Genomic DNA, 26,968 nt, shown 5'->3' with positions numbered 1-26,968 from the left:
TTAAAGTTTCCTGATTGTGTTAGGACATATTGTATTGCTATAACAAAATGCCTGAGTCTGGGTAATTTGTAAGAAAATGGGGTTAAATGGCTGTCAATTCTGCAGGCTGTACAGAAAGCAAGCCACTGAGGCGTGTGGCTTGTGCACTATAGAACACCAGGATGAGCTCCCTTTGAGCCCTGGCTGAAGCAGGAGCAGTGGGGATGAGGGGAGCAGTGTTCTGAGGCAGCTGGGCCCTGGGTCTGGCTCAGAAACCCACTCTTCTCTTCTAGTCCCCTGGGCCTGTGATGGGAGAGGCTGCCTTGGAGACTTCTGAAATACCTGTGAAACCTTTTCCCCACTGTTTTTGTGTCAGCACTTCCCTCCTTTTTAAATAATGCAAATTTCTCTGGCAAGTGGTTGCTCCACAGCCTGCTTGAATTCCTCTCCTGAAAAAGCTTTTTCTTTCTCTGCCACATGGCCAGGCAGCATATTTCCTAAACTTTTTTGCTCTACCTTCCCTTTAAATATAACTTCCAACTTTGTCATTTCTTTGCCTCTGCATCTGAGCATAGGCTGTTAGAAGAAGCCGGGTTACATATAGCATGCTTTGCTGCTTAGAAATTTCTTCTGCTGGATAACCTAAATGATTACCCTGAAGTTCAAACTTCCACAGAACCCTAGGGCATGAACAGAATGCAGCCAAGTTCTTTGCTAAGAAATAACATGCGTGACCTTTCCTCCAGTTTTCAGTTTTTCATTTCCATGTGAGACCTTGTCGGCCTGGACTTCACCATCCATATCACTATCAGCATTTTGATCACAACCATTTAACGGTTGTGTAGGAAGCTGCAGATTATCTCTCATCTTCCTGTTGTCTTCCGAGCCCTCCAAACTCTTTCAACCTCTGTCTGTTACCCAGTTCCAAAGTCACTTCCGTATTTTCAGGTATCCTTGTAGCAACACACCACTTCTGGTACCAGTTTTCTGTATTAGACCGTGCTTGCATTGCTTTAAAGAAATGTCTGAGTCTAGATAATTTATAAGAACAGCGGTTTAATTGGCTTACATTTCTGCAAGTTATACAGGAAGCATAGTGGCAGCTGCTTTGGGAGCGTCCTCAGGAGGCTTACAATCATGGTGGAAGGCTAAGCAGGAGCAGGCATATAACATGACAAAAGCATGAGCAAGAGAGAGAGAGTTGGGGGGGAGTTACCACACACTTTTAAACCACTAGATCTCATGTGAACTCAGAGCAAGAGCTCACTCATCAACAAGGAGGGGATGGCCCAAGCGAAGGATCTGCCCCCATGATCAGTTGACCTCCCATCAAGCCCTGCCTCCAATATTGGGGGTTACAATTCAGCATGAGATTTGGGAGGGAATAAATATACAAACTCTATTACTGACCATTGCAGTTTCTCCTCATAAACAGTGACCTGATGCAGGGTCTTTTTTGGTGTAGAGGTGGCATGGAGATTAGTTCATTCTGATTGGTCGTTACCAAAGGCTGGGCAAGGGCATGTGGTAGGGGATGCAGGAGTGCCTGTGGAATGTGGAATGAATGAGGCTGAGCAGGGCAGGGAGCCCCGAGAGAAGTGCCTAGCCCACCATCCACCTGGAAACATGCTAAGGGTTTGGTAACGGATGGCCAAGGTGGCTGAGAAGAAACCAGGAGGCAGGCCATGGTAGGAGGGCAGCCACACTCATCCCATGAGTCTAGCTGGCGGCCCGGGGTCCTTGGCCAGCTCATGACTATCTCCTTTAAGGGACTTGATTGTATCAGGCATGCCTGCAGAGTTTCCACCACCAGCCAGAGAGCCAAAATGTTTCCCAAGCCAATCCCATGGGATGCCTAACTTCTAGTGAGCCACCCCCAGCCTCCACGACAACAGCCTCCAGTCAGGGCCCACTGAAGCCTCCCTTTTCCCACTGTAAAGCTTTCCCGCTCCCCCACCTGCATTTGAGCTTCTGCCAAAGGCGACTGCTGGTGTCCAACTCTCTTGCTATATACAATCTCTGGATGAACAGCCTCTGCTCATTCTCATTTGAAGAGATTTTCATTTACCTTCACACATGTACAGTTAACTTTATAACTCAGTGCCTCCTCATTTACCAGAATCTGGTCTTTTCGTGGGCTTGTCTTCCCACAAATGTAATAATGCCTTCCTATGACACTAGGATGCTTTGAGCAGATAGACTCTTCCAGTCCATGCAAAGAGGTGGTGTGGTTTGGCCTCACTCCTCACTGCAGGCTCAGGCCAGCTCCCCCTTGCAGCCATGTGCGTGGACGTGACTCTGGGAGTGAAGTGAAATAGCACTGCCGACAGGATCTGGGCTCTGTGCTGTGTGCCAGGAGCATAGAGAGCAATGTGAAACAGCTGTTGCCCACAGCGACCTTTCAGAACAGTTTTTGCGGTTTGGGTTCTGGGGATTATTAAGTAAGCTTGGCTGTGTAAGAAGGTCAAAAAAGCCCAAGGCAACCCCAGATATCAGAAGTGGCCATTTCAGAAAGCTGAAACCCTTCTCCTGTGAAGGGCTAGGTTTCCAAGCTTAGGTAGTTCAAAGCTCAATTTTTAGGATTGCTGTGCTACTGACTGAAAGTTGGTTTTTGGAAATGGACCCTTATTTTCCAATATCTTTCATAAAGCTGGAAATGCTTTCAGTAGAAGAAAAGGATGATCTGGATCTTATGTTAGAACATATATATATAGTGGTGTACAAGTTTCAGTAGTTACTCTCAAAAGAAGGTCACCAAGGACAACTGTGCTTTCATATGTAATGATTCCAGCCTAGATAGAAAATGTTTTTTTTTTGATTTCCATTTAAGAGAGTTGAGCCAATTAAGTAATCCTTGCATATAGTATGTTCCATTAAGTTGTCAATGTTTTTATTCCAAGATGCATGTTTCTTTAAAAGAGCTAGCTTATTAGGGCATGTCTTTGCAAGTGCTTTATGCTGGCCATGTCTGAGAATGCTGTGCATAACTTTCACTGAATTTTACATCTCATTTGATGCAGACCTAATTAACTATGATTAACTGAGAACTCCAATTTATTGGAATCGTTTGCTGCAGTTAACTTGAGAAAGAATGGGGCATATTTAAGGGTCCTTATTTTTAAATCTTGCTTTCATTACAAACACATTAACATAAGTCTGATTTGGGGGTGGCAGAGGGAAATAGGAAAAGAAATGTAACTAAATCCTAATGGGGTACAATATAAAGAAAAGTACGTACTGGGATGAATGTCATCATAGATTGTTTATTCTTTAATTTGTACTAATTTGTACATTTGTATATGTACAATCAAACACTTCTTAGTTAAGATTGATATATTTTTAAAATCACAACTTTATAGAGCAGAAGTCTTCCATGAAAACATAATGCCAGGTCAGTGGCCCTCCACTTGAGCACGCATTCAAATCACTGAGGGGGCTCTGAAAAACACACATTGCTGGGCCCCACCCCCGTTTCTGATTCTGTAGCTCTGAGGTAGGGTCTGCTGTGTGGTTGGAATGTTTGTTCTCCCTGAAACTCATGTTGAAACTTAATCCCCAGTGTGGCAGTATTGAGAGGTGTGGGGCCTCTAACAGGTTTTGGGTCACGAAGGCTCTGCCCTCATGTGGACCCTTTCATTCAAGGATTAATAGATTAATGAGTTATTGGATGAATGGGTTATCAAAGGAGTGGGACTGGTAGCTTTGTAAGAAGAGAAAGAGGCTGGGCACTGTGGCTCACACTTGTAATCCCAGCACTTTGGGAGGCTGAGGCAGGCGGATCCTGAGGTCAGGAGTTTGGGATCAGCCTGGCCAACATAGTGAAACCCCATCTCTACTAAACCCCACCTCTACAAAAAATTAGCTGGGCATTGTGGTGTGCATTTGTGATCCCAGCTACTCGGGAAGCTGAGGCAGGAGAATCGCATGAACCTGGGAGGCAGAGGTTTCAGTGAACCGAGATCATGCCTTTGCACTCCAACCCTGGCGACAGTGCGAGACTCCGTCTCAAAAAGAAAAGAAAGAAAAAAAAAAGAGACAGAGAGAAAGACCTGAGCTGGCACACTCAGCTCCCTCAAGTTGTGATGCCCTGTGCTGCCTTGGGACTCCATGGAGTCGCCACCAGCAAGAAGGCCCTCCCAAAATGTGTCCTCTCGAGGTTGGACTTCTCAGTCTCCATAACTGTAAGAAATAAATGTCTTCATAAATTACCACGTTTTAGGCATTCTGTTAATAAGCAACAGAAAATGGAATAAGACAGAGTCCAAGAATATGTAGTTGGACAGCATCTCACTTCATACTGATGCTGCTGGTCTAGGGACCTCATTTCGAGAATCAAGGTGTTTAGGAAACAAGCAGTAGAATATCTTAGATTAACAAAACTCGTGAGTTTACATTTTAAATAAATTCAACAATTACTGATTACCTACTATGAACTGTCAAAATGGTTTAGAAAAATGACACCACCACTTCTATCAAAATGTACTGGATGCTGGGTTTTTTAATTAAAGCAACTTCACTTTAAAATGTTGTTTTATACACATTCAGAAACACCGCTGACCCGCTTTCCTCAGCTTCCACTAAGGTGCTTAGCCCTTCTGAGGAAGCTAAGGCCTTGTTGTGAAGCTGTCACTCATTGGGTGACTAGCACCCTGCCCAGTGGTGCCAGCCCCACACTCGCCTGCACCATGGCCTCCATCTTTGTTTGAGCTCACTTGCATCTACTCAGCTCTCATTCTACACTGCAGTGTGGTGACCATCACATAAGACCATCGCCCTCATTAAAGCAGCTAGTATAAATGGTGAACCTTTTGGGCCTGGCCTGTTTGCAAGGGCCTGGCCAGTGTCAACATCGGGAGCCTTTTTGGTAGCATGGGGGCTGGTGGACCTGTACCTACAGGCAGTCTGCCCCTGTACCATTGCCCCAGCCAAAGTCAACATTGGGAGCCTTCTTTGCAGCAGCATGGGGGCTGCTGGACCTGTACCTGTAGGCAGTCCTACCCCTCCACTGCTGCCCCAACTGAGCAGAAGGAAGTGCAAGCTAGGAAAGCAGCATCTGAGGGGTCTACTTAGGACACGGGCTTTAATCTTTTTGAACAAACCTCTTTTGTAACATGATCAATGAAAAGCTGTACTCTTGGCTGGGTACCGTGGCTCACGCCTGTAATCCCAGCACTCTGGGAGTCCAAAATGGGAGGATCACTCCAGGCCAGGAGTTCAAAAATAGCCTGGGCAACATAGGGAGACCCTGTCTGTACAAAAAAAATTAAAAATCAGCCTGGTGTGGTGGCACACACCTGTAGCCCCAGCTACTTGGGAGGCTGAGGTGGGAGGATCACTTGAGCCCGGGAGGTCAGGGCTGCAGTGGGATGTGATCACCCTACTACACTCAGGTGAGACCTTGTCTAAGAAAAGTTGAACTCTTAAAATACACACTCACATAATCAGCTAACATCTTTATAACTGTGAGATTGTGACGATTTGATTCTAACTCAGGATCAGCCTTTCTATAGTTTATTTTGTGTCTTTAAGGACCTAGCCTATCTAACACAAATCACTGGCTTTAGGTTTTTCTCTTTTTTGTAATTGGGAATAATAAAAAGTATGTTCAAGATATATCAAGATTAGTTTTGGGGAAAAAAAGCATTAAGTAGATTCAGTTGTGCAAGATGCACAAAGTGTGACTTCATAAGTAAGCAGTCACAAACTTGGGTTCATAATCCCTTACCCAAAATCTGTGGAGCCAGATGTATTTAAATATAGGTTATTTTTAAAAGGTATTAGAATTTATATGTTCCATGACACATAACGTTCTCGGGGGTTCTCAGGCAGCACCCGTAATCAAATCCATTAGTATTTCCTTAGGGAAGTGCTTGAAGAGTTGCACTAAGTATGATAAATGTGGACCATTAAAGCCACCTCATGCCGGCCCAGTACAGATTTTGCAGCGTTTTCAGAAGCTTTGGGGTTATGGAATTGGGAGCAGAGGCTGTGTTCCTCTGCAGCCCCGGCAATTAAGAAGTGTTTGTGAAGCTGGTTTAATGTGCCTAGCAGGTGTGATGTATTGGTGAATTCCAAATAATTGATAGTTGTTTTCTTTGTTTTTTAAGCAAAATATTTGGTAGGAGGCACTTTAGTTTCTCAAGTTCAACAGCTGTTTGCTGTTATTGGAGCGTTGCTGTTAAGGGAGACAGCAGATCTTGTCAATTCCCCGTAACTCACAGTTAACAAAAGCATTCCCTAATGATTCCATATGTTGATGCTCAGAGGTAATTCTGGGCCAAGCACTCAGAGCACAACACAGATTATTTCACTCCATGGACGCAACCGCCTGGAAGGTGTGTGGCATGAGTACGTCATTAGGATCCCATTTTAGAGGTGTGCAAGCCAAGGCACAGCAGGCTTATAAGACATGCAGTATGACTAGGATCCTTATTTTATAGGTGTTTTACCCAAGGCTGCTAGCTTCCAGAGTTTCCGGCTAGAAAGCTGCAGAGCTGGGGTTTCCCGAAAGGCCACTGGGCTTTACAGGGCCTGGCTTCACTGCCTGGGCTGCCTGCCACCTCCCACGCCTAAAGCATCTCCCCCCACCCCTGCCCCGCCCCCAGCTTTAAGGCCACCGCCCCTTTGCAGGTCAGCGGCTATTAAATACATTTCTCCAGTAAACATCGTATGTCAGACAGGCTAAGAAACTTGTCCCAGGGCGTGCAGCTGAGCTGGGAGTTTTCTGCAGGTCTCATGCAAGCCCTAGGTCTTGTATGAACATGGGGGTAGGGGCAAAATCAGGCCTTCCCATATGTATTAATGTTTGTTCGTTCTCACAGTGCTGTAAAGAACTTCCCTGAGACTGGGTATTCTATAGAGGAAAGAGGTTTAATTGACTCACAGTTCCACATGGCTGGGGAGGCCTTGGGAAGCTTACAGTCATGGCAGAAGGCAAGGCAGCAGGAGAAAGAGAGTCAAAGGAGGCACTTGCAAACACTTATAAAACCTTCAGATCTCGTGAGATCTATCACGAGAACAGCAAAGGGAAACCACCCACTGATCCAATCACCTCCCTCCCTCCACACTTGGGGATTACGGTTTGAGATTGTCAGGCCTCTGAGCCCAAGCTAAGCCATCATATCCCCTGTGACCTGCACGTATACATCCAGATGGCCTGAAGCAACGGAAGAACCACAAAGTGAAAATAGCCAGTTCCTGCCTTAACTGATGACCCTCCACCATTGTGATTTGTTCCTGCCCCACCCTAACTGATCAATTGACCTTGTGACATTCCTTCTCCTGGACAATGAGTCTCAGGAGCTCCCCACTGAGCACCTTGTGACCCCTGCCCGCAAGAGAAAAACCCCCTTTAACTGTAATTTTCCACTACCTACCTAAATCCTATAAAACTGCCCCACCCTTATCTCCCTTTGCTGACTCCTTTTTCGGACTCAGTCTGCTTGCACCCAGATGATTAAAAAGCTTTATTGCTCACACAAAGCCTGTTTGGTGGTCTCTTCACAGGGATGCGCGTAACAAAGATGAGATTTAGGTGGGGACACAGCCAAACCGTATCACTGTATATGTGCCTTAATGACAGTTGGCTCAAGGTGTTTTGCCCTTAGATAATGCAACTCACAGTTATAAAATTGAAGATAGGTCTCCATTTGCATGGTGAGCAGGTACAGCTTCCTGAGAGAGCAGCTGGGGAGAAACCCTTGCTTTTTATATCTTTGTTGGGTAAAACATCGACCACTGTGCCTCAGGGGTGGACTTAGTGAGCATTTAAGACACATTTTCAGTTATAAAATATGTTACTTGATTTGCAGCAATTACCTACTCTCCACCTTAGACAGAAACTTACAGGCCACGGGCCTAGGCTTCCTCCAGGCGCAGGGCTTCTGTAACAGTTGAATTAATTTAAGCCGCAATGCCTTCCATGAGCCACCGGGAACTCAGGCTGCCTCTGAGGATGAAAACACCCGTCAGTCTTTGGGCCCCACCCTGGGGCACCCTGTAGCTTCTTCAGAGCTTCCACTTTCCTGCCAGGCTGTCCCCCTCCTCATGCTGCCCTTGCAGCTACTATAGAAGCTGCTCTCAACATGCCACAGAGATTCCAGCTGAGGGGAGGGGAGTGGTCACAGTCACAAGGGATACTTTCTAATTCACCTAAGGAAGGTAGTAGTGTATGTGGCCCTAGCATATTAAAAACAACATGACCTTTCCTGGTAAAAAGGACACTGAAACAATGTTAAAAGCTGCAAGCTTGTTAGTACGCAGGGAAGAAGATGCATCTGATGGCCTGATGCAAGTGTTTTATGCTCCTTTATCTTATTTCAGCATTTTTTCGTTCACAACGCTGTCCCTTTAATTATGCCATCAACAACGGCTGTAGTCATCATTTGATCTAAGGAGTTTAATTACTTGTTTAGATCCTTTCTTATTCCACGGTTTTAGGATGATTTTATCTAAATGGTGAGGAAAAGTGTCTGTCTGCACCGTCCCCTACAGATTTATAATCCTACAGTTCTGTATCTTTTAAATTAAAAGCTCCATGACATTTTAAGCTTTAAACAAACACTGTTGAAAGCATTTTTAGAGGATACAGCTGTTTTTCTGCCTTTGTCCACACTCCTTTCTTCCTGCTCGCACACTCGCCTTAGCCACGGTTCCATGGAGCACCTCCTTCGTCCTGCCTGGCCTCTGTTCCTTCGCTTGGCTTTTCACACCCAACAGTGGTGTCTCACTTGTTCGATGCCTGCGGTTTCCTTTTGTCAGTCTTCCTCTCTCAACTACCAGAACAAACACTCAAGGAAGTAAAATGTGCCGCCTCACTGCCAGTCCGTCCACCTCCTTGCCCTGAGAGCCCTGGCTCTTTCTCCCCCTCACAGAGAAGAAGACAATAAAAGGAGCACTCATGCCTGGGTAACCCTCCCTTAGAGGAGGCTTTTCACCGCTCAGCTGTTGAGAAGGAGGGTGGGCCAGCCCTTCCTTCTGTTCTGCGGCTTCTGTAGGGAGACTGAGTGCAGGATGGGATCCAGGAAGCCTTGAGTTACTCAGGTTGTTACTTGAACTTCGACTTCTACAAACCAGCCCAGGAACTTTTCTGAGAGTCCTGTCTTTTGTACTCCCCTAAAGGGCTTTGACCCCTCCATTCAGGGATCGGGCCTTCACAATCTCCAGTATCCTGAAGGGTGGAGGTTCTGAGGTTTGTTTGGTATGTTTTACAGCAAACTTAATAAAATACAGCTTGTGGCCAGGTGCAGTGGCTCATGCCATAATCCCAACACTGGGAGACCGAGGCTGGAGAATCACTTGAGGCCACGAGTTTGAGACCAGCCTGGGCCACAAGGCAAGGCCCCCCCATGTCTACAAACAAAAAATAAATAAATAAAAATACAGCTTGTGGTGGAAAAGGAGAAAAATATTATAGTGCTGAAAATGAAATGGCACCTGCAGATGCAGCTGTGGGTGGATTTGCCAAGAAAAGCAGAGAAAGAACAGAGGAGGGCTCTTCTTGTTGCTGGTAGCAGTCAAAGCCAGAGCATACATCAGGAGGCAGACAACCCAGGGTCTGCTGCAGGGAAGAGGGCCACAGAGGGGGTCATTGCACAGGGGGAGGAAGGAAGATGGGGAGTGCAGGGCAGGGGCCACCCAAAAGCTCAAGGAAGAGCCCAGTCCACAACAACCAGCCTCTCCTGGTCCCCAGTGTCCACAGGGCGGACTGGGCCCAGCCTCAGCCCCATCCCAGGAGGAAGAGCCAGAGAGTTCCCCAGGCAAGTACTGGGACTGGGAGAGAAGCGTGCACAGAGGCGAAGTCCACATCGTGGCAGCCAAAGCAATCAATGAGCCCAGTCCTCTGAGTACAAGGTGACAAGAGCCCTAGCCGATACTGCAGGTGCAATCAAGAGATGCAGTTTGGATGCAACTGAAGGGACAGGGTACAGGGCCATACAGAAAACTTTTTTTCTCAAGACAGCAGCACTCTGCCCTTGGTTCATTCAGGAATTTTGCATATAGGTAGTGGATGTGGTTGACTGCCCAGGCCTTGTGTCTACACAGATGACCGTTCACCTTCTGTGAGAAAGATGCAGGAGACAAAGCACAGATGGCCCTACCATTGCAGCGGCTCACAAGAGACCTTGCCGGCCTCTTCCATGTGTGACACAGTGAATCCCGCCCTGTGGTGCAGGCAGCCCTCTGCATGCCTGTCTGGGAGGAACAGATATTTTGGAGTTAAAACCTGCCATAACTCTTTTTTTTTGAAGACATAATTTCACTCTTGTTGCCCAGGCTAGAGTGCAGTGGCACGATCTTGGCTCACTGCAACCTCCGCCTCTCGGGTTCAAGCGATTCTCCTGCCCCAGCCTCCTGAGTAGCTGAGATTACAGGCACGTGCCACCACGCCCAGCTAGTTTTTTGTATTTTAAATACAGACGGGGTTTTGCCATGTTGCCCAGGCTGGTCTTGAACTACTGAGCTCAGGCAGTCCTCCTGCCTTGGCCTCCCAAAGTACTGGGATTACAGGCGTGAGCCACCATGCCCGGCCCTTAACTCTCTTTTAATCGCAGTTCATACCCTGCCAACTTTCAAAATGCATCGAGGCAATTACAGACAAGCATGCATGCGTATGTGCATGTAAGCATGTGAACATACGTAGGAGTATGAAGACTTATATGCCTCTTCGATACACACAGCCTTCTCTGTGCGTACACAGTACTTCCCTCAGTGTGTTCTGGGTCTCCCAGATACTATCTTACAGGGGAAAAAAGTAGTATTTAGGGATGATTATTATATTTTTTCATGTCATTGTGGGACCGTTAAAGGCCATTGAGATCACCTGCTCTTTTCAGAACTTATTGTTGGGTCCAGCTGTACATATTCAGGGTCGACTACATCCTGCTAATGCTGCTCCATGCCCCGTGGGAAGGCTTCAGTGCTCAATCTAGAACAGGTGGTCAGTCTCCTAACTGAATTTGAATCCAGATTTTTTTCAGATGCGTCCGTGTGTCTTCTTTTTAAATCAGGTGTGAACAGGGCTATTCCCAGCCTCTCGGGTTCAGGCACTGCCTCTGTGCCACTGCAGACTGGAAGACAAGGGCTCTGCCCAGGCCTCGGAACAACCTTCTGCCTTCACTGGAGCCTTGGGGGGATTGTCACCAGGCAACATTCAGCTCCATGGAGCTTAACTGGTTTTGAAATTCTACTTGGTAGGCGTTCCTCTGTGTTGAAGCATTTTCTTTTTTCGTGAATAATGCCTCCTAGCAGGTCAGTTAGTTGGTTCTTCAGTAAAGTAATCTTTCTAGGCCCACACTGGAGACAGTAAGAGTGGGGAAGACAGCTAGTGTGTAAGAAGCGTGCTCTAGGAGGCTGGCACTAGAATGTTACTTATGTGCCGTGAAGTATTCATTCTGTAAAGTAGGATTATTTCGCTGTAGTAGCATCCTCAGTAGTATTCTTATAGGTAATATGAGTGCAATTGATGTTATGTGTATATTAAATATACATACAGAAAAAACACATGAATAGAAATGGGTGTGAGCTAGTACTAGTTATTATATTGTAGGTAGTATAATGTAGCCTATGGTAGTGGTACTGGTACTATTATTAGCAGTATTCCTGTTCACCTTGTGTAAGCATGAGGAAAGTGGGCACCTGCAGGCCCCCTATGTTTCTGAGGCTGTGCTCCGAGTAAATGCCAAGCCGGGAGTTAATTCTGAGGTCAGCTTTCACCATCCTGTGACACAGCCTATGTATTAAATGTTCTGTTCTCACCTGGGAGCTTCACAGCAGCATCCTGGCCAGGCATGGTGGGGATTCATCCCACTGGGCAGTGGAAATGTCGTTAATACTAGTGGGCCATGCAGTGGACTTTGTCAACTGGAGCTGGCTTCCATGTTGTTGGGAACACCAAGTAATGATGCGTTGTGCTATTGGATGGAATTGACCATTCCAAGGATATATTTACATTCAAATATGTACATTTAAACAGAAAACACAATCATACAGATTTCATTTCTCTCCTGAGTTCTAAGTTTCCAAATCACAACTCCAGGCATAACTCCAGCAGCCTTGAGAGGAGGCTGCCCACAGTATAATTTAGTGAGAATGACCTGCAAACCTTTCTCCTGTTCACTTAGGTCTCCACAAAAGCCTTTGTTGATGGAATGCGACCTACACAGTGTATGTTTATGCTGACCTAATACAAACTTACTGTTGATACAGTATGCACTCTAAAAATCTCTTTGTCTTTTTTTTTCCTGCAGATACTGAACGACTGTATTCAGTGGTGTTTCAAGAAATATGTGATCGCTATGACAAGAAATACAGCTGGGATGTAAAGTCCCTGGTTATGGGTAAGAAGGCATTAGAGGCGGCACAGATTATAATAGACGTCTTGCAGCTCCCGATGTCCAAAGAGGAGCTGGTGGAAGAAAGCCAAACGAAGTTAAAGGAAATGTTCCCCACGGCTGCGCTCATGCCAGGTGCGGTTGCCTCGCTGTTTGCAGGATTATGTTTGTGAATATTAGCAATGGTTTTGTAAATCACCTTTAAAGTCTAGCGTAGGGCATGCTTAGTTTGTCCTCTTTTCTTTAGTCTCGAAACTAAGTCCCTCCTGGTGCTCCTGAAAGAGTTTGGCTGATGCTGTGAGATGCTGTGATTCAATTTTCTCTTTAAAAGCTTCTTAAAATAATATGCGTTAGTTTCAGTGATTTCTGGTTTCCAAAAACATTTGAGTATTGTTTATATTACTATATATAAAGATTATGTTAATGACAGAATGTCTTCAAAGTTTACCTTAATAGATGGTTTAGCCTTTTTCTTTTCAAAATCAGATATAGGATTAGTATTTCAGCAACTATTCAAACTTTAACAAATTGATAAGCAGCTAAATCTCCCCAAAGATGCTTAATTTAAAAAAAAGAAAAGTAAAAAGTCGAATTCATTTTTAGCCTGTGTGTTTGTATGCCGTTCAGCCCTTTCTTTACTTGTATCCAGTTTTCTTTGGAAAGGAAAGACAACTTTGTTCCCTCCATGCTTGTTAACTGACATTCAATCAGAACGGGCTTGCCTGCTGCTCCTTGTTCAAGAATGTTCTAGATTACAGACCTTGAAAATAGACTGTTTAAAGATTCTTCTGGGATAGCAGGATGAATACTCTGTCTTTAGAATTCCCGGTGCTAGGGGAGAAAAAAACAGCAGTTGTGTGAGTAATCTTGGATTTAAAATGATACTAATACGAAGCATACCTACTTTTGAAATGTATGTTATTGTTTATATTTATACACATGTCCAAACATGTGGATTGACTATTCCTAGGCAGCACACGCACACATGCAAACACACACCCTTTGTAATCACTCTGTCTGCATCCACTGCAAATGGTAGTGTTTGTGAATCTCACGCATGGATACGAGCACCGTGATACTCAGTTCTCTGCATCTAGTGTCTTTCTGCACCATTTGCACATGAAGTGACCCTGACAAGTCTTGGTGGAACACATCCATACAGTTACTATATAAAAATTTAATTGTAGTAGGTAGCAGACACACACACTAAAATTTACCATTTTACCTATTTTAAAGTGTGCGGTTCAGTAGTGTTAAGTCTATTCACATTGCTATACAATGGACCTCCAGAAATTTTTCATCTTGCAAATGTGAAACTTCGTGCTCATTGAACAAGTCCCCATTTCGCCCTGCCCTCAGCCCCTGGCAGCCACCATTCTGCTTTCTGTTTCTAAGATTTTGACTACTCTCAGTACCTCAAGTAAGTAGAATCATATAGTATTTATCTTTTTTGATTGGTTTATTTCACTTAGCATAATGCCCTCAAGGTTCATCCATGTTACAGCATGTGATAGGATTTTCTTCCTTTTTAAGGCTGAACAATATTCTATGGTATGTTAGACCACATTTTGTTTATTCATAGTTCATTTGTTGAGGGACATTTGGGTTGCATCCACGCCTTGGCTCTTCTTGTGAATAATGCTTATATAAACATGAGTGTACAAATATCTCTTTGAGATCCTGCTTTCTATTCTCTCGGGATATACCCAGAAGTGGAATTGCTGAATACGATGGTAATTATTAATTTTTTGAGTGATCACCATATTGTTTTCCATAGTTGTTACACCAGTGTATATTCCCACCAAAAATCTACAAGGGTTCCAATTCCTCCACATTCTCATCAACACTCATCATTTCCTGGGTTTTTTTGATAGTAGTCATCCTAATGGGTGTGAGTTGATATCTCTTTATGGTTTTGATTTGCATATCTGATGATTGGGGATGGCAAGAATCTTTTCATTTGCTTGTTGGCCATTTCCGTATTATCTTTGAAGAAATGCCTGTGCACATCCTTTGCTTATTTTTAATTTTTATGTTTTTGTTTTTATGTTGTAGGAGTTCCTTATGTATTTTGGATGTTAAGCTGTTATCAGACACATGACTTATGACCATTTTCTCCCATTCTGGCTCCCTTTCCACTTAGTTGTTGGTGTGCATATGTTTTTGATTACATTAATTTGACAAATGTCATCTCATTTGTCTAATTTTGCTCTTGTTACCTGTGCTTTTGGTGTCATAGCCAATAAATGATTGCCAGTTCCAATTTCATGAAACTTTAACTTATGTTTTCTTCTAGGAGTTTTAGTTTTAGGTCTTACATTCAGGACTTTAATCCATATTGAGTTAATTTTTGTGTATGGTGTTAATTAGAGTCTAGCTTCATTCTTTTGCATGTGGATATCCAGTTTTCCCAGCACTATTTGTTGAAGAGACTTATCTTTCCCCATTGAGTAGTCTTGGCTGGCTCATTGAAGATCATCTGACAAATATGTGAGAGTTTATTTCTGGGCTATCTATTCTATTCTATTAGTATGTAGGCCAGTACTGCACTGTTTTGATGAATGTAGCTTTGTAATATGTTTGGAAATCAGGACGTGTGAGACCTCCGATTTTGTTCTTTTTCAAGATTGTTATGGCTATTTGGGATCCCTTGAGATTTTTTATGAATTTTAGGATGTATTTCTCTATTTCTGCTCAAAATGCCACTGGAATTTTGATAGGGATTGTATTGAATCTGTAGGATTGCTTTGCATGCTATGAATGTCTTAACAATATTAACTCTTCCCATCCATGAGCGTAAGATGTCTTTCAATTTATTTGTGTCTGTCTTTCAGTAGTGTTTTGTTTTGTAGTTTCAGTTTACAGGTCCTTCACCTCTCTTATTTCTAGGTATTTTATTCTTTTGATGCTATTATAAATGGGGTTGTTTATAATTTTCTGTTCAACTTGTTCATTGTTAGTGTATTAAAATGCACCTGATTTTTGTTTGATGTGTATTCTACAACTTTGCTTAATTGGTTTATTGGTTCTAACAATTTTGGGGTTTTTTTAATATGTTGAATTGTAGTGATTTATATGTATATGATCATGTAGTCTGTGAACAAAGATAATTTCATTTCTTCCTTTTCACTTTGGATGCCTTTTGTTGTGTTTTCTTGTGTAATTGCCTGGCTGAGACTTCCATTATTATGCTGTCTGGAAGTGGCAAGAGTGTGTAACCTTGTCTTGTTTCTGAACTTAGAAGAAAAGCTTTAGTCTTCATTGAGAATGCTATTAGCTGTGAACTTCTCATATATGGCCTCTAATATGTTGAGGTAGTTTGTTTGTTTTTTTTTTTCCTATCCTTAATTTGACTGTTTTTAATCATGAAAGGGTGTTGGAGCTTTTCAAATGCGTTTTCTTTCTGCATCAATTGAGGTTTTTTTTTGTTTTTGGTTCCTTATTCTATAAATGTGGTTTCATATGTTGAACCATTTTTGCATTCCAGGAGTAAACTTCACTTGTTCATGTATATGATCCTTTCAATTTGCTGTGGAATTGTTTGCTAAGATTTTATGTAGATTTTTTAATCTGTATTCATCAGGGATATTGATCTGTATTTTCTTTTTCGTATAGTGTTTTACGTGTTTGGTAGAGTTCTCCAGTGAAGCCATCTGGTCATGGACTTTTCTTTGTGGGGAGTTTTTCTTTTATTACTGATTCAGTCTCCTTACTACTTACAGATCTGTTAAGATTTTCTATGTCTTCATTTTTTTCCCCCTTCTGAAAATCATCAGGGATTCTCTGTCTTCATGATTCAGTTTTGGTAGGTTGTGTGTTTCTAGGAATTCTTTTATTTCTTTTAGGTTATCCAATTTGTTGTCAAAGGATATGCCAACAAATGGTATTCTCCTTTAATTATTTTCGTGGCATTGGTTGTAGTGCTGCCTCTTGCATTTCTGATTTTAGTCATATGAGTAATGTTGTTGTTCTTGTTGTTTTAGTTAATGTAGCTAAGGTTTGTCCATAAAGTTACTCTGTGACCGAGTGTCTTTTCTGACTTTACAAAGCACTCATGATGTATGAGGCATGCACGTGTCTTACTTCTTCCATATCTACCCAAGCCTTTCACATGGTTTTCCTTCTACACTTTTTGTTCTATATTCTAAGATATACTTGAAATATGTTCTACTGCAATCCTTAAAAAGAAAAAATGTTTTATCTAGCGAGTCTGGTAGTTTGGCTGGAGTGCTAGTGAATCTGTTTTATGGAATCTACTTGGTGATCCTATCAACGTAGTGTCTTCATTTGGCTTTCTAAGCGAGCAGGTATCAAATTAAGTAAGGTGCCAGTCATAGAAACTTATAGAAGGTGAACAACTAGCAAGGAGCTAGTTCTTCAAAGATAGTTCAGTTCTTCAGAACTTACCTAGATGGCTCTCTTTTCTTTCTTTACTACTTTTTGGCCTCTTTAACTTTTTTTTATTTTTGACTTGACAAATCCTTTTTCTTGGCATATGATTTGTGTGTGCGTGTGTGTGTGCACACACATATCCTTATTTTAACTTTCACTAGCCGCACAGTTGTGAGTAGGGACTTCGATACTGAAAGTCTCTCTTTGAAAATGATCATATCTACGTGCCATATACACAATTACCTGTGCTTTGACAGAGCAGAACATGCAGAAGACTTGAAGAGTATAAAGAAATGTACAAGGTAATGCTGGAGAGAAGAAACTAAAATCATGCTGAGATGCTGGCTCAGATGATGTGCAGCGACAGTAGTCGGATGATGTGCCGCTTTGATATTCTGAAACGAGTTAGGTGTAGGATAAGACAAAATTATTAGAAATCATACTTAACCTGAAGGGAAAGCAAGCCAGAGGAGGACAACGTTGGACTGAATGTATAGAGCAGAAAGGCCGTGCCTAATTGCGATCCAGAAATGTGTTCTTCCTTAGGGTTTCTGCTCAATATTATACCAGTCACAAAATGAAGATAAAGTATATCTTCTGTCCTGAAAGAACATTCTTGGAGACCTCGTTTCCATTCATTTTACACTCCTCCCATCTCCTCTTTTATCTGCGCCAAACCTGAATTCCCCTGGGAAGGTGGCCTTATAGTGTCATTGCTCTAGTGACTAGATTCAGAGAAACTTGCTGCTGTAGTCTTCCTTCTTCTAGGTGTTCATTTTGCTCACTTACTACTTTGTTCCTGTTCTTAAGTTGTAGATGATAATATAACCCTTGACTTTATTTCTTTTCCTTCTGGAAGTATTTTTTGGTAAGGTATGTTAGGTTGTGGAAATCACCTTGAGCTCTTTAGAAAGGAAAGCTGTCTGTAGGGAGGGCTTTTTAATTCAACCTCATTCCTTTTCACATGCTTTCAGAGCGACAGGGGAACCCAAGGAGGTATTTAGCAAGTTAAATTGCAAGAGTGAATGGTAGATTACCAGGGGAAGCAGCCCCTGATCTTGCTGCAGGGGCTGTCTGCTGTGATTAGGCTGCAGGGTGGGGTGTCTGCCTGGGTCAGTCACCAGGGAATCAGCTTGATTATGCTGCAGGGGCATGACTACCTGGGCCAATAACCAGGGAGTCAGCCTGATTATTCTGTGGGGGTGTGTCTGCCTTGGCCAATCACCAAGGAATCAGTCTGATTATGCTGCGGGGGTGTGTCTGCCTTGGTCAATCACCAGGGAATCAGCCTGATTATGCTGTTGGTGGGTGGGTGGTGGGGGGCTGGGGAGTGGAGTGGGGGATGGCCTGGAGTGGGGGGCAGAGGAGAGGCGGCGGGGGGGGGGGGGTGTCTGCCTTGACCAGTCACCAGGGCATCAGCCTTATTATGCTGCAGGGATGTCTACCTAGACCAATAGTCAGGGAATCAGCCTGATTATGCTGCAGGGTGTGTCTGCCTTGGCCAATAACCACGGCATCAGCCTGATTATGATGTGGCGGCATGTCTGCCTGGGCCAGTCACCAAGGAATCAGCCCCCTGATTATGGTGCAGAGGTGTGTCTTTGGCTTGATTATGGTATAGAAGTGCATCTTTGCCCTGATTATGAAGCAGAGGCCAGTCTGCCTGGTCATGGTATAGGAGGGCTCTTTGCCTGGGCCAGTCTAGCCACTAAGAAGACAGGGTAGACCTAATGGACTTGAAAGACGAGGCAGAACGGCCCTGATGCACTCGCACATCAACTGCCTGTTTGCTATAATCATGTTTCTGGAAGGCTCTCTCTATGAAAAGGTGGGCGGGCCTCTGCTGTCCTCAGTGGGAAATCCTTTTAAGCAGTTAGTTCTGTAGGCATTTCTTACATGGCTTCATGGTCCCGTGTAAACTGTCGGGCAGCCAAGGCTTAAATTATTTTAGGAAAATAAACTGTCTTTTAAATTGTGGCACAAATTTTAGGGGAAAAAATGCATGTGGTTCATCTCTTGTAAGTTTTCTAGGGATTTTAAAAATAGGTACCATATTACAACTGGAAATGTATGTCGCATTACTTAAAAAAAAAAAAAAATCTTCCCTTAGGATATCAGAAAATCTTGTTTAAAACATAGCCCATGCTGGTTCCCTTCATTGTATCTTGAACAAATCCTTTCAGTAATGAATTCCTTGGGACAGATGAAATTCTACATTTCAGTATAACTCAGCGAGGGTAATTTGGATTCAAAGACCAATAGGAAGAAAGGTGGTGCCTTTTATTGTGTGGAATCCCCCAGGAGTTTTTTCTGTTGACCTGGCTCCCTGCTTTCCCATGCGTTTTCACTAAGCATGAGATTCCTAGAGGAAGAGCCCAGGGCATGGCATCTGGGTCAGTAGAAAGGAGTGAGGTAGGCCACACCCCGGAGTCCCTGGTGATCCCGCCCCTAGGGACAGCCTGCCTTGCAGATGTGCTCCTCAGCCTGGCCAGCTCTCCCCTGCATCTCTTGGCCCTCACCACCTGCACCAGGCTCTCTGGCATTAACTTCCTGCCCTCTACTTTCGCCCTCTCAGACCATCTAGAGCAGAAAAAGCAAACTAGAACCCTGGCCCTCTGGATAGCCACGGACGGCTGCCACGGCTCCCCTTGGGTGGCTGAGGGGAGGGAGTAGGTGTGGCCTGTGTGGTAGAAAGGATGCATCCAGTCCCAGCTCTGCAGCCGAGCACTCCTCCTGCTGTCCAGCCCCAGTCCCCTCAGGACATTAGGAGTACTGACTGACATGACCACTCTGGGGTACTATGATCTGAATGTGTCCCCCAAATCTAATGTTGAAACTTAATTGCCACTGTGATAGGATTAGGAGATGGGGCCTTCAGGAGGTGATTAAGTCCTGAAGGTGGAACCTCACAGGTGGGATTAGGGCTGTCATGAAAGGACTAGAGGATAAGGCCTGCTCTTCCATTCCTCTGTCACCTGAGGGCACAGCATTCCTCCCCTCTGGAGGGTACAGCAACAAGGTACCATCTTGAAGCAAGGAGCAGCCCTCTGCAGAGACAGACCTGCCGCTGCCTTGATCTTGGCCTTCCCAGCCTTCAGAGGTGTGAGAAATACATTTCTGTTCTTTACAAAGTGTCCAGTCCCAGATATTTTGTTACAGCAGCACAAACAGACTAACACCTGGGGCATTCCTGTAAGACAACCTTGGAGCATGTGTGGTTACACCTGGCCCAGTGAGTGGCTCCTAGCAGGCACTTGTGTCATCTCGTAACCCAGAAGGATCCAGTCCTCACTCTGAATCCCACTTTGAGGAGTTAGTAAGGTCGTTTTCCATCCCTGCTCAGCTTCATTGAAAAGCACACACCAGTCATGACTTGGACACCATGCACATGACATGGGCTCTGGTCCTCTTTCTATCCAAGCTGTATCTTCCTCTTGTAAGTAAGTCTTCCTCCTCAGGCTGACTTAGGTAATTATGGTTGTTTCCATCCTTCTACTTTTTTTCTTTTTAATTTTGTTGTTGTTTATTTTCTTACACCATTGTCTTCCTGGCTGTTAACAGATACACCCCCACCCTTTCCATGAGGAGCATCTGGCAGGAAGGCACTCATCCTCCATAAGTCAGCTAACAACTTGCCTCTCTTTCCTCTGAATTCTTGTGCGTGTAGTGCTGAGGGAGTGCTCGGGGGGACACAGAAGAAAGGTCTCTTTCCTAATGGAGTATGTCATCCATTTGGGGAGAGGAGACAGGTATATCTACAGTGTCCAAGTGAAAACCCATGGTAGGATATTGTTACATAGCAAAATGAGAAATTCAGGAAAGAGTTGCCAAAGGGATATAGAATTAAGTAAAGCAAGATGTTCTTCGAGCGCTGGCCACTCCTGGGGTAGGGGGTGACCTCAGGGGAGTCCACAAGAACATAAGAGATACGGATGGGAGAAGCCATTTCAAAAGGAAAACAGCACATGTGGAGGATTCCAGTCAGCCAGTGAGTTTGCATGAAGCCAGGCTTCTTATGGCTCACAAGCTTCAGAGGGGAATTGTGGCCCTATGAGTTAACCTTCTTATTCCCCAGCTCATATGTTTGCTTTCTGGATAGGGAGAACTATTGGGATTTTTAAAAGGAGGCATGTCAGAATGCAGCCTGCACTTGGGGAGAATCCTCTGGGTTTGTGGCACACAGTGCCTGCAGCCTAGAAGAGATGGGCTAGAGGAAGGCCAGGGTGATGGTTGAAGACATGCACCCCCCTTGACTGGGCCATGAGGTGCCCAGACGGAACATTCTTTGGAGTGTGTGTGTGAGGGTTTTTCTGGAGAAGATTAGCATTTGAATTAGTGGATTCAGTAAAGGAGATTTTCCTTCCCAATGTGTCTCATGAAACACATCATTTTTCACATCACGAAATTTGTCACTAGAGGAATGAAAGGATGGTCTTAAGTAGGGAGAATATCCCTTCAGGATAAAAAAACCACAGTCATGATACACTTTTTTTTCCATTGGAGACAGAGTCTCGTTCTGTCGCCCAGGCTGCAGTGCAGTGGTGCTATCATAGTTCACTGCAACCTTGAACTGCTTGGCTGAAGCAATCCTTTCACCTCAGCCTCTGGCATGGCTAGGACTGCAAGTATATGCCGCCACACCCAGCTAAGGTTTTTTTCTTTTTTTCTTTGTAGAGACAGAGTCTTGATATATTTCCCAGTCTGGTCTCAAAACTCCTACCTCAAGCAATCCTCCTTCCTCAGCCTCCCAAAGAGCTGGGATTACAGACATGAGGGCTTTTTTTTTTTTTTTTTTTTTAATTACACAATTACACTTGCTTCACATAATACAAAAATGTATAGCATTAAAATTGGAAGCCCCTCTAACTCCCACTCCCTGGAGGTAACCGTTACTCAGTGTTTAACTATTTAGGGTACCTCATTTCAGCCCTTTTCTTATGATGCCGCTGTGTTTGTGTGTAGACACACATGCACACAGAGATATGCTCGTCTACACTCACCTAAGTGCACCTTTATGGAATGAGGCCGCTGACATAATTCACCAAGATCCAAAGCAAGTACATATAGATTAATGGGACAGAAATCCCAAATGTTTTAATTAAATTGTTAGACAATTTTTTTTTTTTTTTTTTTTTGGAAGTAGGTCTAACGAAAGTGAGGACATCTTTTTCCTAGGCTCCCTGAAATGCTGGACATCCCTTGGGATGGGAAGGCACTCAGAGCACTTCCTGCCTGGGAGTACTTACAAGGTTGCCTTAGTCCGTGCAGTGCTAACATGATTCTTGTGTCAAGGACAGCTTCCAGAAGACCTCAGCAAGCACGCTGTGCTGCTTTGGTTTGTCCTCCTTAGTGGTGGAGGTATTGTGCTGTCCACACCTTACAGTCCTGTAGATTTTCATATGTCCACACTGACACAGTCATATCTCTTGTTCTGTCTCCTATGCCAGTGGCTTCAGCGCCAGCTGTTACCTTTAGGAACCAGAAAGCACCCAGGTCAGCTTCCAGGCCAGGAAGGAAGCCAGCAGAAGAATTATAGCCCTTGATTTATAGGCTGCTCTGATAATCCATTATTTTCTAAGTCTGGGCAGCAAGCCTCAGTGTTGAGGGGCAGTATAACACATAGGTGGCAGGAGCCCCACAGAGAAGAGGGACCCATTTGTGTATATGTCACAAACCATGTCTCCACCTGCCTGTCATTCCTGGCCTCCCCTCAGCCAGATTTCTCAGCTCGGTGCTGGGGCTATGCCAGTTAGATCTACCCAGGGTGTTGGTGGCTTCGAGTCTCATTAGGATGGACAGTGCCTAGAAACCCCAGAACACATTCTCTGTACCATGTTCAGGAAACATGCACCTGAAGGGTATTCATGCCCCTTCTCCTTGTTGGTATCCACTACGGTCGTGTTGGCTCACAAGCATCGAGGACTCACTGCATGTCATGCTCTCAGTGCTTTCACTCATGGGGGTGTGTGTCAGCCTTCTGCCACTGCTAAGAAGCAGTCACTCTTAGCACAGGGAATGGCAGGGAGGGCTGCAGGGATCAAGTTACTTGCCCAAAAGCTTGCAGCCTCTGATTATGGAGGCTGGCCTCGAACCCAGGTGGATAATGAAGAGTCCAAAGCTGCTAGCCGTGGCACTCTACTGCCCCAGATGATGTGGCGGTGACCTTCTGTTGAGGTAGACAACATCAGAGTACAAAGGGGAGAAGATGTGTTCTGACACAGTTCACAGGGCTGAGCCCTTTAAGGCCACATATAACCCATGTGGAGAAGTCCCCAGTGCTCGGGGACTCTGCCTTGCCCAGCTCCGTTTCTGCTGGTGGTCTCGATTTGTGGCACTCAGCTGATTCTCAGTCGCTGGAGAGGCTCTGCTGGCAAAGCTGGACCTCAGAGATTTTTACTTAGGCAGATTGTACTCCTTGGATAATAGCACAATTAAAGGACACACCAAGCGAACAAGCGAAAAGGAAAATTGTATGCTGACAGTCATGGTAACACGTTCAACTTACACTGTGTTCCTTTTCCATTTAACAAATCGAATTAGCCCCATGTTCAGGAACATTTATGATCGTAGGGAGGAAGAAGCCCATTTGCCAGTCAAATGTAAATGATGAGTCTTTAAAATTCTTACCCCCCTTTTCCTTTAAAATATCAGTTTATTCCATGATGTGTATGGACATTATTCCTCTTTTCTGAAGATAGTGGCTTTCATAGGCAGCTAATTGCCTTGTTGTTTAGTAAATTGTAATGAAGACATCCTAGACTAAGGAGAACAAGATACAAATCTTCGCTTCTGATCATCCTAGATATTACCTCACTGCACATGTGGAGATGTTTCTCAAAGAATTACAATTTCTATTTTTTGCTTTGTTTGTTTGACACAGGATCTCACTCTGTTGCCAAGGCTGGAGTGTAGTGGTGCAGTCATGGCTGACTGCAGCCTTGACCTCCGGGGCTCAAGTGATCCTGCCAAACCCAAGCGATCCTCCCACCTCGGCCTCTCAAGTAGCTGACACTTCAGGCATTTGCCACCATGCCCAGCTAATTTTTTTTTTTTCTTTTCTGTAGAGACATGGCCCTACTATATTGCCAAGGCTGGTCTGAAACTCCTGGGCTCCACTGCTCCTCCTGTCTCAGCCTCCCAAAGTGCTAGGATTACAGAAATGAGCCACCATACCTGGCCCAGTTTCTGTTTTTAAATGTGTGGTGGTTCTCCTGTGGATTTCTAAGTCTTTAGGGGTATAGGATAATGAATAAGAGAAATCCTTACCTCAAGGAACTCTCGACTCAAAGGAGAGGAAATGAGTAGATAAATGACCACAATGGGTTGAATCAAGTCACTGCCCCTCCGGGAGGCGTGTACCCACAGCATAGGACCAGTGTGGAGCTGCACAGACAGGCTTTGAGGGGAGTTAGGTGCCAGCACTCTCTGCACACTGCAGTCAGTACGAGGGAGTGGGGAGGGCAGTGAGCAGCCAGGCTGCAGAGCGCTGCCAGCTTGCCCCAAGTCCCAGGCCCCGCTCACAGCCTCCTGGTGCCAGTAGTGGAAATGGTTGCAGAAAGCAACCAAAGAGAAATACTTTCAATTTTTCATCTGCCACACAGAGAAGGTGGGAGAGGCTTGCAAAGGGAATAACATCCAGTCCTTTTGTTACTTGGGCATGGAAAGTTGGGGTTTTCCTTTTGATTGAGTTCTGGGAAGTCAGCGTGAATCGGCCTTCGGTTCCCTGCCTCCAGACCTTATTCTCCTGCCTCTCAGTACGATGTCCCTAGAGTTGTCAAATCCATAGAGACAGAAAGGACAACTGTGATTGCCAGGGGCTGGGGGAGGGGGATGGAGGTTTTAGCGTTCAATGGGGACAGAGTTTCACCTTGGAGAGAGGAACAAGTTCTGGACGTGGATGGTGGTGATGGCTGTACAACAATGTGAATGTACTGAATGCCACAGAATTGTACACTGAGAAATCATTAAAGCAGTAAATTGTATATTGTAGGTGTTTTACCACATACAACAATAGTTATTCTTTTTCAAATGGCAAGAAGCCATTCAAGGATTTTGGAGTTGTGTTTTGGCAAAGCTCCTGTGCAGATGAGGTAGAAAGCCTGTGGTGAGTAGACACAAATGTGGGTTTTCACATAAGTGTTTTGGATAAGTGCATCTCCCCTAGCTCCAACAGGATCACACACCCCATCATGGAAGAGAGCTGTCTCTCCTGCCCCCCAAGCACCTGGGTCCTGGGGACTTGGGCCCAGTGTCATGGGCAAGTTTGAGTGGGGTCAGGAGCGCCTTGCACCATGCCTGCTCTCCTGAGGCAGTTTCTGCACCACTTCTGCACGGTGGACCTTTCATCTCCATGGCATAGTCAACACAAGAATACAGGGAAATTCTCACTCTCTCCTTTCTAGAGGGTTCCTTGGACGGTAGTCTGTAAGAGCAAGACTTTAATATTTCAGATTATTGACAGAGACAACATCAACAGAAACTCCTCACAACAAAGCTCTAGCCATAAAACTGAAATTTCTGTGAAATGTTTGCAAAAAAAAATTTAACAATAGGAAACTATGATATTTTATAGTTAGCAGTCCATGGATTGGGTTAAGAACTTTCAAATTAGTTTGGGATTACTATAATTTAAAGTATACTGTTATTTTTGTCTCCTCGTTGAATGCATAAGGCAAAATAAATTCATTTTTGATGTGAGTTATTTAAAAGAAGCATACTTTTCTATTACCTCTTATTTGTGAAGAAATTGAAAACTGAAACTCTTTCCCAATCTTTATATCATTTGCACTTTTATGTTTGTTCTATGACAGTCAGGGTTGTTCTTATTTGCGTTATATAGGTGAGGATACAGGCTCAGAGAAGTGAAACGGAGAAGGAGAAGTTTGACCTTGGCCTTTGTAGGCCATTAACAGGCTGCTTTTATTGAGAACCTCAGGTGTGGCATTCTCTACAATGGGTTAAATGCCTTCTTCAGATTGGATTTTATAATACTTGTGCTTGTTTGGGTAAGAGAATTTACATTGTTTAATCACATAGAGAGCTATAGTAGAAAATCAGGAAAATTCAATGAGCTATTAACATTTCCTAGTTTCTATCTTTTCCTTTGGCTATTAATCATAAGCTATTTAAATAGCTGTTTTACACACTGATTTTTATAGTGACAGATCCTTAAAATTGCAAGCTGAAAAGTGATTCAAAGTAAATAAAATTGGTACTGTAAGCAGCTTTCTGGCAAATCAAGACACAAAATCAAATATTTTTCTGAGGATGGTCAGTATTTTGAGATAGTTGGTCAGGTTCTCCAAATCTTAAGAAAGCCAGTGGAAGAAAAAGTCCAGTTAAGGCCGGGCGCGGTGGCTCACACCTATAATCCCAGCACTTTGGGAGGCCAAGACGGTTGGATCACTTGAGGTCAGGAGTTCAAGACCAGCCTGGCCATCATGGTGAAATCCTGTCGCTATAAAAATGCAAAAAAATTAGTTGGGCGTGGTGGCAGGCACCTGTAGTTCCAGCTACTTGGGAGGCTGAGGCAGGAGAATTGCTTGAACAAGGGAGGCAGAGGTTGCAGTGAGCTGAGATCACGCCTCTGCACTCCAGCCTGGTGACAGAGTGAGACTCTGTCTTAAAAAGAAAAAAGTCTAGTTAAATGTGCCTTCCCTTTGAGTTTCAGAGCTTTCTACATTCTAGTGAAACCTAGGAGACCTGAGTTACCACAGTCAAGTGATGAACTAAGTGTGTCCTGATCAGAACAAAATAGTGTTCATCAGTATCTTTCCCTTTCTTTTTTATTTACCATTGACAGCTGGCTACAGAGATCCTGTAATCTCCAGAAAGAATGCTGGTGTAGCTTCTGTGAGGATAAGAGGCTCCTGACGATCATAAAGTCTTTTTCATGGAGTCACCATTGACCCTTTGGAAGTGTTCAGTGCCACTTCTTTCTCATATCAGCGTAAAACTCTGCAAAGTCATCTCCTCCTCATCTGTTACATAACACAAAATAATGCATTTTAGTTGATTTTGAGGGCAAAGAGCAGATTCTGAGATTAATAGCAGATTTGCACACTGAACTCAGAATTTGCCAATGATAGTAACCTTTGTCACATGGGGTGGAGCACAAGATTGTGTCTGAGGAGGTGGGGTCTGGCCTGGTTGGGGTGAAATCGGGGCTAGTGGGCCGCCCACACAGTAGCCTCCAGCCTCTTCATTGTGACAACACAGGAGCTTCCGGTGTTGAAGCTGGCTGTCACTGTAAGACTGAGACGAGA

At 44.3% G+C, this 26,968-nt stretch overlaps 1 protein-coding gene across 4 annotated transcripts in view; it reads left to right on the top strand.

Annotated features, from left to right (window-relative positions):
• Positions 1-26,968, top strand: part of PUDP (pseudouridine 5'-phosphatase) — a 177,571-nt gene that overhangs the window by 29,979 nt on the left and 120,624 nt on the right. For all 4 annotated transcript variants that reach the window (XR_007722762.1, XM_050777493.1, XM_050777492.1 and 1 more), the window contains exon 2: positions 12,228-12,446. Coding sequence is in view for 3 of the 4 variants with exons in the window: in XM_050777493.1 (XP_050633450.1) it covers positions 12,228-12,446 (219 nt within the window). In the remaining variant the exon portion in view is untranslated. The remainder of the gene's footprint in view (positions 1-12,227; positions 12,447-26,968) is intronic.

Source organism: Macaca thibetana, chromosome X, assembly GCF_024542745.1.
Source record: "Macaca thibetana thibetana isolate TM-01 chromosome X, ASM2454274v1, whole genome shotgun sequence".
Lineage (NCBI taxonomy): Eukaryota > Metazoa > Chordata > Mammalia > Primates > Cercopithecidae > Macaca > Macaca thibetana.
This window is presented reverse-complemented; position numbering and strand designations above follow the sequence as displayed.